Source organism: Lynx canadensis, chromosome C2 (genome assembly GCF_007474595.2).
Source record: "Lynx canadensis isolate LIC74 chromosome C2, mLynCan4.pri.v2, whole genome shotgun sequence".
NCBI classification, from domain to species: Eukaryota; Metazoa; Chordata; class Mammalia; order Carnivora; family Felidae; genus Lynx; species Lynx canadensis.
The window spans coordinates 68053278-68071217 of NC_044311.2; the positions used below are offsets into that span (position 1 = coordinate 68053278).

Genomic DNA, 17940 nt, shown 5'->3' on the forward strand with positions numbered 1-17940 from the left:
AGTTTTCATTCAGTGTTTGTATGTGAGTCTCACATTTTTCAGTACCAAAATTTTACACTACTAAAACAGATTTTACTTTTCTCTTTAATTTAATTTCTGGGGCACCTGGGTGGCTCAGTCGGTTGAGTTTCTGACTGCAGCTCAGGTCATGATCTTGTGGTTCATGGGTTTGAGGCCCATTTTGGGCTCTGTGCTGACAGCTCAGACCCTGGAGTCTGCTTCGGATTCTGTGTCTCCTCCCTTTCTCTCTGCCCCTCCCCTGCTCATGCTCTGTCTCTCTCTCAAAAATAAATAAACATTAAAATAAAATAATTAAATTTCTATTATTATGAGAGCAGTTAATGTTTACTAAGAGTTAGAAAAGAAAGATGAGCAAAAATAGGAAAGCAAATCAGCACGTTCTATATTAGTCATGCTGGGCTTCCATAACAAGGTACCACAGACTGTAGTTTAAACAACAGACATTTATTTTTCTCACAGTTCTCAAGGCTGGGAACTCCAAGCTTATGGTGCCAGAAAATTTGGTTTCTGATAAGAGCTCTTTTCCTGGCTTGCAGACAGCTGCCTTCTCTCTGTGTCCTCACATGGCCTTTTCTCTGTGCACTCACAAAGAGTGAGAAACCTGTGGTGTTTTTGTTGTCTTTTCATAAAGACATTAGCCCTATCAGATTAAATTCCCACCCTTAAGACCTCATTTAACTTTAATTATCTCCTTATAGGCCATATCTCCAAATACAGCTAAACTGGGGATTAGGACTTCAACATATGAATTTTGAAGAGAAACAGTTCAGTCCAGAACACACTCCTATCACCCAGTAATTATCACTAACAATGCTTCCTATAAATCCTTCTAGATTTATATACATGCATTTAGAGGTTTTGTTTTCTTTTTTGTTTGTTTTGTTTTTTTACCAAAAGGAGATCATACTATACATAATACTTTAAAATGTTTATCTAATTAAGGGTCTCCACTTTTTCATGACTGTAAACAGACTATATTAAATTTCACCAATCATCCCAATCTTTTACAATGGGTTTATCGAAACCAAGATCCAATCCAGGCCTATAAGTTGTTTCCCTTCTAATCTAGCATGATCCTCATTTTCTTCTGTTAACACTGGGATCTATAGGATCAAATCTGTTGTCGTGAATGTGCCCTACATTCTAGATTTGTGGGATGCTTCTTTGTGATTTTATTTAATTAGTTCCTCTGTCGGGAGGAGGCATTAACATGGTGGAGGAGTAGGGGGGCGCTAAACATGTCTCATTCATCAAACACAGTTAGATAGTTATCAAATCATTCTGAATACCCAATAAATCAATCAGAGGTGTGAGAGAACAAAAACTGCTAGTCTACAAGTAGAAAAGTAACAACCTTTTGGAAGATTCTTTAACAAGCAGACCAAAACACGCCCAGGATCTAGGTTTTGTTTGTTTGTTTGTTTGTTCTCTTCTTTTTTTAATTTTTTTTCTTTTTTTTCTGGACAAAATGTTGAGACAGAGAAATTCACCCCAAAAGAAAGAACAGGAAGTAGAACTCATGGCCAGGGATTTCACACTATGGATTTAAGTAAGATGTCTGGACTAGAATTTAAAACAGTGATTATAAGGATACTAGCTGGGCTTGAAAAAGCATAGAAGACACTAGAGAATCCCTTGCAGCAGAGATAAAAGAACTAAAATCTAGTCAGGCTGAGATTTAAAATGCTGTAATGAGATGCAAACCCAAATGGATGCCATAAGAATGATGATGAACAAAGCAGAGGGGTGAATCGATGATATTTTATGGAAAATAATGAAGCTGAAAAGAAGAGGGAAAAAAAGATAATGGTTCACATAGGTAGACTTAAGGAACTCAATAACTTACTGAAATGTAATAACATTCTTAACATAGGAATCCCAGAGGATGAAGAGAGAGAAAAAGAGGTAGGTTTATTTGAAAACTTCCCTAATCTGGGGAAGGAAAGAGACACCACAATCCAAAAAGTACAGAGAACTCCCATTAAATTCAACAAAATCTAACCATTACCAAGGCATATCATAGTCAAATTCACAAAATACACAGACAAGGAAAGAATCCTGAAATCAGCAAGGGAAAAAGTCCTTAACCTGCAAGGGAAGACAGATCAGATTTGTAATAGATCTGTCAACAGAAACTTGGAAGGCCAGAAAGGTGTGACAGGACATATTCAATGTGTTGAATGGGAAAATTATGCAGCCGAGAATTATCCATCAGGGCTGTCATTCAGAATAGAAGGAGAGGTAGAGTTTCCCAGACAAACAAAAACTAAAGGACTTGGTGACCATTAAACCAACCCTGCAAAAAAATTTAAGGGGGACTCTTTGAGTGGAGAAAAGAAAAAAAAGAAAAAAGACCAAAAGCAACAAAGACTGGAAAGAACCAGAAAGCATCATGAGAAACATGAACTCTATGAGTAACACAAAGGCACTAAATTTATCTCTTTCAATAATCACTATGAATGTAAATGTACTAATGTTCCAATCAAAAGATGGGGCACCTGGGTGGCTCAATCAGTTGAGCGTCCGACTTTGGCTCAGGTCATGATCTCACGGTTCGTGGGTTCAAGCCCCACATTGGGCTCTGTGCTGACAGCTCAGAGCCTGGAGCCTGCTTCTGATTCTGTCTCTCTCTGTCTCTGCCTCTCCCTTATGCTCTGTCTCTGTCTCTCAAAAATAAATAAATGTAAAAAAAAAAAAAGACATGTGGTATCAGAATGGATAAAAAAAACTAGATCCATCTATATGCTGCCTACAAAGAGACTCATTTTAGACCTAAAGACACCTGAAGATTGAAAGTGAGGGGATGGAGAACCATATACCATACACAAAAATAAATTCAAAATGGATAAAAGACCTAACATGAGACAGGAAACCATCAAAATACTAGAAGAGAATACAGGCAGCAAACTCTTTGACCTCAGCTGTAGCAACTTCTTACTACACATATTGGCAGAGGCAAGTGAAACAAAAGCAAAACTGAACTATTGGGACCTCATCAAGATAAGAAGCTTCTGCACAGCAAAGGAAACAAAGGCAACCTATGGAATGGGAGAAGATATTTGCAAATGACATATCTGGTAAAGGGTTAGTATCCAAAATCTGTAAAGAACCTAAGAAACTCAATACCCAATAAACAAATAGCCCAATTAAGAAATGGACAGAAGACATGAATAGATACTTTTCCAAAGAAGACATCAGATAGCTAACAGACATATGAAAAGATGCTCAATCATCAGGGAAATACAAATCAAAACCACAATGAGATACCACCTCATTGTGGCTGTCAGAATGGCTAAAATTAGCAACACAAGAAACAAACGATGTTGGTGAGGATGTGGAGAAAGGGGAACCCCTTTGCACTATTGGCAGGAATGCAAAGTGGTGCAGCCACTCTGGAGAACAATATGGAGGTTTCTCAAAAAACTAAAAATAGAGGGGCACCTGGGTGTCTCAGTTAGTTAAGACTCTTGATTTTGGCTCAGTTCGCAATCTCACAGTTCGTGAGTTCAAGCCCTGTATAGGGCTCAGCGCTGATAGTGTGGAGCCTGCCTGGGATTCTCTCTCTCTCTCCCTCTCTTCTGTCTCTATCTCTGTCACTCAAAATAAATTAATTAATTTTTAAAAATCCAACTTTTAATTTTGGCTCAGGTCATCATCCCAGGGTTGTGGGATCAAGCCCTGTGTCTGGCTCTGCACTAAGTGTGGTACCTACTTAGGATTTTCTCTCTCTCTCTGCCCCTCTCTGCTTCTCTCTCTCTCTCTCTCTCTCTCTCTCTCTCTCTCAAAATTAAAAAAAAAAAAGAAAAGACACTTGTTGTGATGAGCACTGGGTGTTATATGTAAGTGATGAATCACTGAGTTGTACTCCTAAAATCAGTATTGCACTATGTTAACTAAGTAACATTTAAATACAAATTTAAAAAACTAGTTCCTCTGTCCTTTTTATTTTCAATAAACTTGAAATTAATTATTAAGGTTTCTATTAGAAAACTCATTAGTGTAATTATTGGATAAAATTCTTTTTTTTTAATTAAAAGTTTTTTAAATGTTTATTTATTTTTGAGAGACAGAGTGCCAGCAGGAAAGGGGCAGAGAGAGAGACACACACAGAATCTGAAGCAGGCTCCAGGCTCTGAGCTGTCAACACAAGGCTGGAACTCAAGGACTGTGAGATCATGACCTGAGCTGAAATTGGATGCTTAACCAACTAAGCCACCGAGCTGCCCCCGTGGATAACATTCTTAGAGGACATTTTTTTTTTAAGTTTTATTTATTTATTTTTGAGAGAGAGACAGAGAGAGTGAGTGGGGGAGGGGCAGAGAGAGGGAGAGAGAGAGAATCCCAAGCAGGCTCTGTGCTGTCAGCACAGAGCCCGTCGCGGGGCTAGAAATCACACACTGTGAGATCATGACCTGAGCCGAAACCAAGAGTCGGACTCTTAACCGACTGAGCCATCCAGGCGCCCCGACATTTTTTTTTTTAGCTGGTGTTATTGTCAATATCCAGAATATGGTTAGACAACATATCACATCAGGTGCGATGCAACATAGTGGACCTAGTTGCGTCTTAGAATTAGAACTTGTATAAATTCTTTTGTAGAAATGTTGTGTGAAATGATGTTCCCTAAAGGATAGACTGAAATGGAGCTCCTGAGAAAATTATAATGTGACAAGAAGAACATAATATCTGGTGCAGGTCTGATGATATCAGTTTGTATCCATTGGTGTGGGCATTTCAATTATTTGCTACCAGTGCATTCTGATTGGTCAGCATTTATGGCATATCAGTTGATAAGTATTTTGAATAAGACCCTTGATCTAGAGCATATGATGTCAATCAATATATTGGTTCAGAAAAACATTTGGCAATATGGAGATCTCACCTGGAAAAATGGAGCCCTCACATGGAAAAATAAAAGCTGTGATGGCTTAGAATCCAGAAGCAGTTTATGATCAGATATTTAGGGAAGCAGTTGGCATTTAGGAAAGATGCTAGCAGTTTATAAAGTCCCAATCATCAAAAGTGTGATTCTAGAGTATATTCCAGTCCCTAGGGTGAAGGGAAATTGAAAAATAAAGAAAACAGGGGTGTCGGATGGTTCAGTAGGTTAAGCATCTAAATATGGCTCAAGTCATGATCTCACAGTTCATGGGTTCCAGGCCCTCAAAGAGCTCTGTACTGACAGCTCAGAGCCTGGAGCCTGCTTCAGATTCTGTGTCTCCCTTTCTCTCTACCCCTCTCCCACTCGCACTCTGTCTCTGTCTCTCAAATAAATAAATAAATGTTTACAAAAATTAAAGGAAGGAAATAATTCACATCCTAGAAGTTCTTTTCTAGAGTCAGGTAGCTAAAAAGAGAGTCAGGTACATAGAATGAGAAAAATCGTTAAAATTAGGAATCCTAGGAAGAACTATGGTTAAGAAACCAATAAAAGCTTATTTATTGGAATTAGGACTCAGAGTTAGATGCAGTTTTTAGTCCTCAATTCTCTGCAAATGAGCTTGGGATTTGTAAGTAAGGGGCATGCTTACTCACAGTGCAGGTGGAGAAGAACTTAATTAGCTGTGTTGAAAAAGACTCAGAACTAGTCGAGTCTTAGCAACAAAAATGCGAGACAGAATTATTACTGGAAAATAATTTCTGTAGCAGATATATTTTTTTTCCTCTGCACATGACGAAATTAAGGACTAGAGAGAGGCAACTACTTTTATGTCTCAGCTCTGACACTCCTCACCCTATTTGAATACAAATGCTTTCTGAGTGGAACACATTTTTGTCATCTTGAAATCTTTTGAACTTCACACATCAAATTTAAAGCTGCCATCAAACTTTGAAGCATGAAAGACAGAAAACATTTGGCAAATGTGAGCTGGAAATGTTATCTTAAAGTAGCAATACATACATACTTACACACGCATTGACTTTTTAAATAATAAAGTGCACCTAAATGTTATCCAGGATTTTCTAATTTCAAAAGTATTTTTCAATCTTGCAATAAATGCAGACTTACAGAAGAGTTTCAAGAATGGTAAAAACAATATTTTTTCCCTCAAATACCCAAGAAAAAGCCTCAGACATGGTGAACCATCACATCTGAATTCTCCCACAGTGGTATTCTCCTACACAAACAGCACAACCATCACAATCAGGAATGAAACATTGATACATTACTACCAGGCACTCCAAAAGCTCCATACAGATTTGCCAGTTGTTTCGGTAATGTCCTAAATATCAAATAGATCTAAACTAGGGTTATGTGTTGTGAGTTATCAAGTTTCCCGTTTCCTTCGACCTGGAACAGTCTCAGTCATTGCTTGACTTTCATTGCTTTACCACCTTTGAAGCTTATATGCCAGTATCTGCAGAATGTTCCCCAAGTCTGGGTTTATCTGATGTTTTCTCCTGAATAATTGAAGCCTCTGCACATTTGGCAGCAATATTACAGAGTGAAACTGTTTTTCCCGTTGCTGTTATCAGTCTGTCCCATCATTGGTAACGCTAACTTTGATGATTTGATCAAGGAAGTGTCTGTGAGGACTCCTCATTGAAATTACTATTTTTTTATTTTTCTCTTTACAATTAATATTCACTTGAAGTCATGCTTGTTTCCCAATTAGTCATTACAAAGATAATGCCAATGGTGTTGGCCTTCCAAGTTCATCATCCCTCTACTTTTATTAATTGACATTCTACTGTAAAGAAGAACTTTCTTTTTCCTATTTGTGTGTTTATTTATAGATATAGTATCAATAGTATCAGCATTTTTATGTATATATATATATAGTATTAAATACTATATATATATAGTACCAATTTATATATGTAGTGTGTGTGTATATATATATATATATATATATATATATATATATATAGTATCTATATATAAATGGATTTATATCCCTAATTTATTCAGTGGGTTATAATCCAGTACTGTGTTTATTTTGATGCTCAAATTGTCCCAGTTCAGCCCAAAATAGGACCTTCAACCTAGGCTTCTCTCTGTTGGAATATTCTCATTATTTTTTTTGAGAATTTCCTTAGTTTTTTTACACAGCAAAAATTTGATCTACCAAATCATTTTGTACTTCCCAGCCCCAACACTGTTATCAGCCATTTCTCCAAAGAGTCCTAGTTCCTTTGAGTAGAGAATGTTATCTAGAAAACAAGATGTGGATTCTAGATGGGCACGTTGCTATTGGAGTGTTACTTTTCTTCAGTACCTCTTAGTAAACAAAACTAGAGAAATATACTTTAACATAAATATATATGAATATATATGTTCAAATAGATTAGATCTAAATTTATTTTTATATCTGTGTATATATATCTAGAAAACCAAAAGGACATATCAAGACCTAGTTTTTTCTCCTTCCATGTTTGCAAATCAATTCATAGTGAGAAATCTGCTTCTCATTATCTTAAATATTACATGGGTTAATTAGTTCTGTTGTGTATAACCAACTGATGTCCTTACTATTTCCTTCATAAGAATGCCTTTCTCGGGGTGCCTGGATGGCTCAGTCAGTTGAGCATCTTTCTCTTGATTTCCACTCAAGTCATGATCTCATGGTTCATGGGATTGGGCCCCACATCATCATCAGGTTCCGTGTTGACAGTGTGGAGCCTGCTTGGGATTCTGTCTTTCCCTCTCTCTCTCTGCCCCTCCTTTGTTCATGCATGCACTCTCTCTCAAAATAAAGAAATAAACACTAAAAAAAAAATAATGCCTTTCTCACTCCATAATGGCTCTGACAATCAAGCCAGGCACAGCCCCGTATGGACTATTCACCCTATATCAAATGCTATGCCTGTCCCCCACTCCCAATGCAGTTAACTTCCTTACCCTTTTCAGCCCCTAACACTGTGTGTTGTTCAGTTCTTAAACGGGGATGCCCTTCTCAGTTTGCAGCATTGATTTCTCTCATTGCAGTATTCCCTCTGACAGTTGCATTCCTCCCCATTTCCAGGCTCTCTCTCTCTCTCTCTCTCTCTCTCTCTCTCTCTCTCTCTCACACACACACACACACACACACACACACACACACTGGGCCCTGACACCCCGTGATGGACCACCCCAACCCATTTAGATGCTTTCCTTAACTCACATGATCTTCAACCCCTTGCTCAGGGCCACAGTGCCATCATCTTCTACTGCCACTGTCAGAGGTGATAACCTTGGCCAACTTCACCTAATGGCCTTAGGACTGAATCATTCAGGAATAGAAAGGAAGTGAAGGAGAAAACAAGAAAATGTACTTAGTTCTTGAATATATAAACATTTAATTGTATAATATTATTGAGCAATATAGTTTTTTTAATTCTCTTATTTATTTTTTTTTCATGTATCACTCTGTGGTTAATATCTATCCATGCTGTCCTAGGTACATTTACCACATTGCTTCTAGGTGCTATATGATATTGAAAAGAGTAGCTTTACTACACTTGATATATCCGTTACTCCAGGGATGGACACCTTAGTTGCCCTCACTTTCCTGTTACCAAACATTCTAGGTTCAAAGTTTCTCTTGCTATTTTTAAAATTTCTTTAACAACATTAATTTATGGGATTTTGGTATCATATTGTTTTTGAAAAGCTTGATATCAATCTCATTCTTTCTTTCTTATTTTGTGAGTTACCTGCTTTTCACTCTGGGAACTTTAAAATTTTTTTCTCTATGTCTTTCATGCTTTTACACTTTACTGTATAAAATATATAATGTGTTTTTCCTTTTTTTCTGGAAAAATATTTTTTCTTTAAATATTTTCTCTTCCATTTCTTCTTCTTCTTCTTCTTCTTCTTCTTCTTCTTCTTCTTCTTCTTCTTCTAGTATCCTTTTTAGAACTCCTATTACTGTCCACCATGAATTTTAATTGTAATTTCATATTTTCTCTCTACCCTTTTCTGTTGTTTCTAGAAAATTGCTCAATCTGATATAGCTCTCAAATTCAATTTCAGTTATAGCTATCTATTACTTATTATCTCTACTTATCCTATCTATTGTCATATTTCTTTCAATTTTTCTATTTCCTTACCTGTTATGTCTTTTTTAAAATGTTTTCTGGTTATTTCTTATTGCTAATGCATCACCGTATGTTTTGTGTTTAATTATAATACTTATTTTTAAATTCATGTATTGTGTGTTGCAATATGTGTACTTTGGGTAGTGTATGTGTTCATTGTGTTAAGTTTCTTTTGTGTGGCTGTGGACCTCACAACCGGATATCTAGATATTTTAGGCTGGGGGTTTATGTTGCTCTGGAGGTATTAGCTACCCTTCTTATGACTTATGGGAAGACAGAGCTCAAGTGAGACTCCAATGTATATCTTTTTGGGCTTCCATAATGAGAGTCAATATGTCTTCAGATAATATGGAACTATTCTAAACCTCTTTCATTTTCTGCCAGTTCCCCAGGCAGCCTCAGTTTTCAGGGATTTGGTGTTATAAAGCAGAGCAATGGGAGATGGTTTCCTCAGGTTGTAAGTCCCATCACCCCTTGGGAGTTGGAGTAAAAGAATAAATGTCCAAGGGTTCAGATTTGTTCAAGCTCTCTAACAACAGTATTTCACCCCAGCAGACCCAGGGAGGCCTTCCTAACCCAAATTTTGTTTCATTTATTAATCTATCTTCTTAAATATTTTGCCTGTAAACACACACATTTTTACCTAAGTTCAGTCATTTTCTATATCTCTTGATATTCTATTGTTTTCATTATAGCATATCCATGATTCTACATATTATTTTTACATTTTAACAGGCACATTTTGTCACAATTTTCTAAGTCATCTCCTTATTTGGGATATTTATGCTGTTTTCTGTAATTGCTATTATAGATTATACTGGGAAGAGTTCAATTATTCTTATAAAATAAATTCCAACTTGCAAGATTGCTATTTTTATTGTTATGAAGAGTAATATCGCTTTACCAATGAGTTGTTTAAACTAGTAATGCCAACAGCAGTAGATGCATCATAAGAGTTTATCCAAAGTTTTGCTGACGTTCATTGTTAAAATTGAAAGTGGGATCATGGTGCTGCTTCCAGTGAAGGGAAGCAGACTCTATGCATATTTGTTTTCAGACATGGATATGGAATATTATAAAACAGTATGTATTAGGATCAGTATCATGTATGGGGATGCAAAAAAATAGATGAAAAGGTGATTTTTGCTGTATTACATATCATTATTTTGGTCTGGCCCTTGCTCAGTGATACATAAGAAGGTCTTGCTCTTGGTTAGAAGGATCCAGTGCAAATACAGCATTCTTCTCAGAGCAAAAGATTGTCTTCACTTTCTCAGGCCGCTGTGTTTCTTCTAAATAGGAATCTCAGACTTCAGGATGTGCAGAAGGCAGGATAAAATATTTAAAGATGGAAGATAAAAAGATAAAGATGGAATGAAAATCAGATAAACAAAAGAGTTTACGCTATGGTTGCCTAGTATTGGGAAGTTCTGATGAGTTAGAGTGGGAATACAGCATTCACACAAGGACAGAAGACGTGGTTATATGCCTATGGGGAGCAAGGGGTTTTAACTGGCATCCCTATATAAATGCAGCACTGTGGGATGGTAGTAGAAAGACTAGAAAGGAATTCACATACTGGTGGAGGAAATCTTTCTTCATCTGAGCTCCGGATGAAAAAAAAATCTGTTTTTGGAAATCAAAAACTCTAGCTCAGAATTTCCACTACTATTGTAGTACAGAAACTCCAAGCCAAGAAATTTGCATACAGATTGTCCCCGAGCCAGAGATGCCCCTGGGATGCCTGGCAAAAGCAAATGCAATGCTGGGAAAATATGTATTGGAGAAATACTAAGCAAAAGAAAGATAGAGTAATTATATTAATATCAGAGGGGAATGGGAAGGAAGACTTTAGAAAAAACTTGGGATAGAGAAGATGTAAAGAATAATTGTTCTATGTATTCTGTATAGAAATCCAAAAGATACAGCAACTCCAAATGCATGAATGCATGAAACTAACTGGGCTAAAAATATGCAAATAATAATTTGATAGTATTACCAGGATAATTAATAAATACAAATCATATGAGAAACTTTAAGATGTCTCAGTCATTAACAGAAAATATATACAACAATTCTATAAGGTTATAGCTACACAGTTTTCCAGTTTGATCTACTTGACATGTATAGGAAATGCTGCAGTCATTAACAAGAAAGGCCCATTTTTATATTGAACATTTTATTAAAATGTATATTCTGTATTTATCAGATACAATACCTTAAGGGTCACAAAACAATTCTCACATAACATCAAAATACCAGTAGTATATAGACCTTGTTTTCTGCCCACATTTAAGTTAAATATCAGTATTAAAACTGTAACACACACCTTGTATTTGGATATTTAAAAAATTATTTGAACTAATATGTATATTATCAAAAGAATGATAATATAAATTTTAAAATTTAGAATGTAAGATAATAAGACTGTATCAAAATTAATGTACAACATCTATACAGAAAATCTGTAGCCTTAAAGGCATCCAGGTAGAATTGAACAAAGGTAATAGTAAGCATAGAACTTAATATTGAAGTTGAAAAAATATAAAATAAGGATCTACAAATCCCAAAACTCATTCTTTGAAAATACTAATATATTAGCTACTTCTAGCAAAACTGATAAAGGAAAAATAAGAAACAGAAGTGAGTTAATGACAGAAAAGAGGACAAAATAACAGATGTATGGCAGTGCTTTTTTTTGGAAGCACAAGAATAGAATGAACAACTAAATCCAAGTGAATTAGAAGAAATAAAAATGTTAAAAATCATAATGTATTTATAACCATTATTATTTATTTGAAAATATTAAGTGAAATGAAAATATACATTGAGAATGTACCCTCTTTCCCCATCCCGCACACAAAATATGAGGATCAGTGTATGTATGAATCCTAGCACTCCTTTGTAAAATGGAAAATCCTCATGCTACATATAAACTCTTAAAAAATCTAGAAAAAGAAGCAAATATCTCTAAATATTTGTGAGGTTGTATAACCCAGATATCAAAATCAGATAAGGACAAAAGGTATGTAAAATTGTCAACCAATAACTTATAAATATTTATTGAAATATCCTAAAAATATTAGTGACCAATTGCAGAAAACATATCATGACCAAGTAGAGCTTATTCCAGGAATATATGCATTTTTTAACATTGTGAAGTGAAAAGGCTTACAATTATCTCAAAAGATGATTTAACATCTGCTTGTGATAAAATCTCTTAGCAAAGTAGGAAGAGAAGTGATATTTTTTCATCTGAAAGAGAATTTTTGAGGAAGGTATAGCAAACATCTTTTTTTAATTTTTAATTTATATATATATATATATACATATATATATATATATATATGTATATGTATTTATTTCTCAATTTAGTTAACATACAGTGTAGTCTTGGCCTCACGAGTAGAATCCAATGATTCATAACTTACATATAATACCCAGTGCTCATCCCAACAAGTGCCCTCCTTAATGCCCATCGCCCATTTTCCCCATCTCCCCCACCCCTCCACCCCCATCAACTCTAAGTTTGTTCTCTGTATTTGAGTCTCTTATGGTTTGCCTCCCTCTCTGTTTTTTTCTTATTTTTCCTTCCCTTCCCCTATGATCATCTGTTAAGTTTCTCAAACTCCACATATGAGTAAAATCATGTGATGTCTGTCTTTCTTTGACTTATTTTGCTTAGCATAATATTCTCCAGTTCCATGCACATTTTTGCAAATGGCAAGCTTTCATTCTTTTTCATGGCTGAGTAGTATTCTGTTGTGGAGTTTTCTTAATCCATTCATCAGTTGATCGATATTTGGGCTCTTTCCAAAATTTGGCAATTGTTGATAGCACTGCTATAAATATTGGGGTACATGTGCCCCTTTGAATCAGCAATCTTATATCCTTTGGATAAATTCCTAGTAGTGCAATTGCTAGGTCATAGAGTAATTCTATTTTTAATTTTTTGAGAAACCTCCATACAGTTTTCTAGAGTTACTGCACCAGTTTGCATTCCTGCTAACAGTGCAAGAGGATTCCCCTTTCTCCACATCCTCACCAACATCTGTTATTTCCTTAGTTGTTAATTTTAGCCATTCTGACAGGGCTGGGGTGGTATCTCATTGTGATTTTGATGTGTATTTCCCTGATGATGAGTGATATTGAGCATCTTTTCATGTGTCTTTTAGCCATGTGGATGTTTTCTTTGGAAAAGTGTGTATTCATGTCTTCTGCCCATTCTTAATTGGGTTATTTGTTTTTTGGGTGTTGAGTTTGGTAAGTCCTTTATAGATTTTGGGTATTAACCCTTTATCACATATGTCATTTTCAAATATTGTCTTCCATTCCATAGGTTGCCTTTTAGTTTTGTTGATTATTGCCTTCACTGTGCAGAAGCTCCTTACCTTGATGAAGTCCCAATAGTTCATTTTTGCTTTTGTTTCCCTTGCTTCTGGCTATGGGTGTAGTAAGAAGTTGCTAAAGAAATAGATTGGAAAGATTTTTTAAAAACAAAAAGTAATGACTCTCTTATGTAAAGTTCACTTCTCTGGGCACATGTGGATGGCTCAATTCTTGATTTTAGGTCATAATCTCATTGTTCCTGAGATTGAGCCCTGTGTTGGACTCAGTGCTGACAGCATGGAGCCTGCTTGGGATTCTCTCTCTGCCTCTCCCTCTCTCTCTCTCTGCCCCTCACCCCTGCTCTCTCTCTCTCTCTCTCTCTCTCAAAATAAATAAACATTTAACATATAATAATAATAAAGTTTACTTAATTGGACTATTTGGAACAAATGTAGAACAGAGCATTAAAAACAAACATATGAGTCCAACTGTATGATGTTCTGGAAAAAAACAACAGTATGGAGAAATTTAAAAGATCAATGGTTTCCAGGGGTTCAATAAGGAGGGGTTAGAGGAAGGATAAAAAGGTAGAGCACAGGAAATTGTTAGGGCAGTCAAACTCTTCTGTATGATACTGTAGTATTGGATACATGGCGTTTTGCATTTTCAATACACATAGTATTTATAACACAAAGGGTGAACCCTAATGTAAACTATGAATTTTAGTTAATAATTATGTATTAATATTGGTCATCAAAGGTAATGAATATGTCACACTAATGAAAGATGTTAATAATAGGGTCGGGAAAAGACACTGGATATTTGGGAACTTTGTACTTTCTGATCGATTTTTCTGTAAATCTGAAACTGCTGTAGGAAACAAATTATATTAATTTAAAACAAACAAAAATGCATAGCACCTGAATTAAAACCACAATAATTGGGCTCTAAGCAGATTTCCTTTTCTCATATATGGGATGCTCAGGCATTCTCTCAGGGCATCTCTACTTTTGTTTTAGTTATGCTATTAACAAATCCAGTATACTGATTTCCCATTTAAGTTGTTAGAAAGGGTACATTCAAGGAAGGAAGAAACTTATTTATTGTAACAATTTTCATCTAGCAGAAAAAAGTGATATTGGAAGGTCTGTCAGTATAGACCTGCCACTTTGCATTAGCTACTTTCTAATTGTCACCCCGCCCCCCCAACAGAACCTCCTGGATACCCTTGAACCTCTCTTAGAAACTCCCTTACCTCCAGACTTCTTGGGATCCATCAGATACAGGATTAATATATGTTACCCCTAAAGGTCTTCAAAGACAGCTTTAGGACTGTGACTAATGTATCTCCTGATTGGTGTCTTTGCCTTATCTGTTGTCAAAATGTTTGAATATCAAGCATAGATGCAAGAACTCAAAAAAGGCAAAGCAATATGTGGCGATTTAGAATGGAGGTGAGAAACAAAACAACACAGATGAAAATGAAGACTGAAATATGTGGAAATATGTATAGCTTTAGAAATCTATTCTTTTAATTTCTGTAATACTTTAGTTTTCAATGGGATAATGTAATAATGAGTCATACAGTAAAGGTTAAATTATCTTCTACATGTTCTTTTTCTGAAGCTAGAAAAGTATGTAATTTTTTTTGGAAATATCTTTATCCAATACATATTTTTTTTAAAATAGGAGTTTTCCACATCTCCCTGAGGTCTTCTGTGTGCTCTCATGTTGAACCTCACTGTAGCTCTGAATGTAAAGTTTAGAATTGTCTATTTATAGCTCTGAAGTTCTGTGAGGCCAGCAATTGTAACTTAGTCATCATTGTATAACTAGTACCTAAAATAAATTCTACACAAAATATGGAGAAGATATTTGTCAAAAAGTGTAACTTTTGTTATCTAGAAAAATCCAATTGTTTGTAATGATATTAGATTAATTTGACTTTTTAAGAAAAAATAACACATTATAGGAGAATAAATATCTTAAATTTTTTTTTCAGATCAGAGAATTGTCAGCATGCAAATTCAGACAGTTACCAAATTCAAAACAGTTACTAATGTTGTTGGATATTTAAAGGGCTTGACATCTCCAGGTAAGTAGGGCTAAGTATTTATATCTATATTTATAATCTGTTTATAATCTATACTTTATATGAACCATCACAAGAAAACTCTCTATAACAATGTAATAGCATAATTAAATGACCTACTTTAGATGTAACTAGTTCACATACACCACTATAAGAGTGAGTCAATATGAAATGAACAAGTAGGTCTTCATTCTCTTTCTCATTCTCTTCAAAAATAAATCAAAGTAGGAAGTGTAAGGGGAAAAAACCCAAAATGAGAGAACAGAGTTTAGATTTATTAAATTGGCATGTGCCTCATGAAGAAAAGCTACAAAAAACCAATGGTTTTTTGGGTTATTTTGTTTTTTTATTGCTCTTCTCTGTAACACCACTGGAGTTTTCACTTTTATCAAGAAAAGACTACTTTAGAAAGAAAATATTTTAGTTTTAATGATGTCTTTTTTAAAAAATAAAAGTTTTTATTTCCAAAATATGATCTTTCAGTGTTATACTATATTTTCTATGAGCCTTGGTCCACTGACAGTTCTGCCTAATGTTTACATGGCTTTAGATTTTGAAGATGCTTATGAAAATGATCACCTGGTAAAATTTTAAATTATTTTCCGCCTGTCTTTGGGATGCTTATGGCATCTTCAGATGATGTTATGCAGGCTAAAAAAGTAAAACATACTGGTACATATATTAATTAAGAGATTAATATAGCAACACTTCCAAATACATTGTGAGGTTGAGCCACATGCTGCTATCTGATGTGCTTAGTATGCAGGGTAGAATGCAGTGGTCTATTTAGCACACTTGTGTCACTTCTGTTGATTTGGTTGGGATATTTACTCAAGTTCTCCTTGGAGAATTATTTTTCGCCACAACTTTTGTCAAATTGACTCTATAATTGATAACCAAGAAAATTCTGAAATCAAGTTTTACGTACCCCCAAGTTTCCTGCCAGCCAACTTCTATAGAATTTATGGAAGATACGTATTTTCTCTGATTTCCTTACAGTAGCAATGGTGAACAACCTCTGATTTAATGTCTTTAAATACAATGTATAAATAGATTTGGAAATTGGTACTGTTGCATTTCAACTATTTCAACCAGTTTTCATCATCAGAATCTCTAACTGAAGCACCAGAAATATTTGTCATCATTGGTGCATTTGCTAGTTTTTATGGAAAAACCAAATTGTACAAAACTATGTTAGCTTTAGGGTAAAATAGATTTCCAAATTGAAATTCAATATAGAAAAAATCAATTTCTTAAAATCAATTTACTGGTAGTATTCTTCAGTGTATAATATGTAAAGCTTCTCAAATTTTGCTTATTTGAATCCTACACAAATATATTAGCTGCTCATTAACATGATTTTCTTATTTAATGGCTCTGAAAATTAGAAACAATCATCAATTAGTATTAAGGCTTTTACATATGGTTTATCTAGAATACAGATAATCCCAAGCAGAACTTTTGCACATATCTCGGAGATGAGTAAATACATTTCCTGAGTTTCAACCTTTACAGCCACTGTATATATACTATTACTTAAATTTTTATAAAACATTGGCAGATCAAATTTATTGCTGGTTCAAAAATCAGTATAGAAAACTAAAACAGCTTCACACAGTGATTTCCCATCAAATAGCTTTTTGCTGCCACGAAGGGATAATTCATTTATTCCACACATAGGCAGTCCTTATGTGATAGGCCCTGTTAAAAGTGCCTTGCAAATAGTAACTCATTTAAAACTCAAAGCAACTAGGAGGAGAGGCCAACAAGGCAGAGAAGTAGGGGGATCCATACTTCCTGCATCTCTCAAACAAAGATGGGTTGAAGCCAAAGGACTTTGAACCCCAAGAGTCTGGGAGGGAAAGAGTCTGAATCTACTAGGGAGACACTGGGATGGTGGGCCATATGTGGGTGATTACAAACTGGGGCAGATAAAACGGGCTGTGTAGGCATGAAGGGGAGGGATCCCCTTCTGTGGAGAAACAAAGGGAGAGAAACAGCAACTGGGTAAGCATAGGACTGTATCTGGACAAGAGAAAAACCTCAGATGGGGATGGAGAGGGATCCCATCTCTAACTGTGGGCTTTCTATGGACCAGGGCAGGTGCCCTGTTCTCGCACCTGGGAGGAGGGAAACCAGCCCTGGACTCAGTAGCTAGGTCAGGGGCTCAGTCCACAGTAGGAGAAAGTGGTCCCCTCCTTGGAGTACTGTGAGAGAGGACAAAACAAGCCAGGACCACATATCGGGTGGCATAGAGAGGTGCTTCCCCAGCGCCAGGGCTCACGGAGCAGGAGTTTAAATCCCAGCCAAGCTCCAGGGCATGGGAGTCGGTGGAACAAGACAGACTGCCTTGTCTGCACCCGTAGCACAGTGAGGATGGCTCCACAGGGTCTGTGGAGAAGAGACTGGGTGGGGGAGGGGGGTTGCCATTTCTCTCCCCACCACCACTGAGGTGGAGCCTCAGGGATTGATCTGCA

The 17940-nt window shown here is 35.9% G+C and overlaps 1 protein-coding gene across 1 annotated transcript in view; it reads left to right on the forward strand.

The window, feature by feature from the left end:
- Positions 1-17940, forward strand: part of NAALADL2 (N-acetylated alpha-linked acidic dipeptidase like 2) — a 923861-nt gene that overhangs the window by 570069 nt on the left and 335852 nt on the right. The window contains 1 exon segment of the mRNA XM_030330052.1: positions 15374-15466. Coding sequence (XP_030185912.1) covers positions 15374-15466 — 93 coding nt within the window.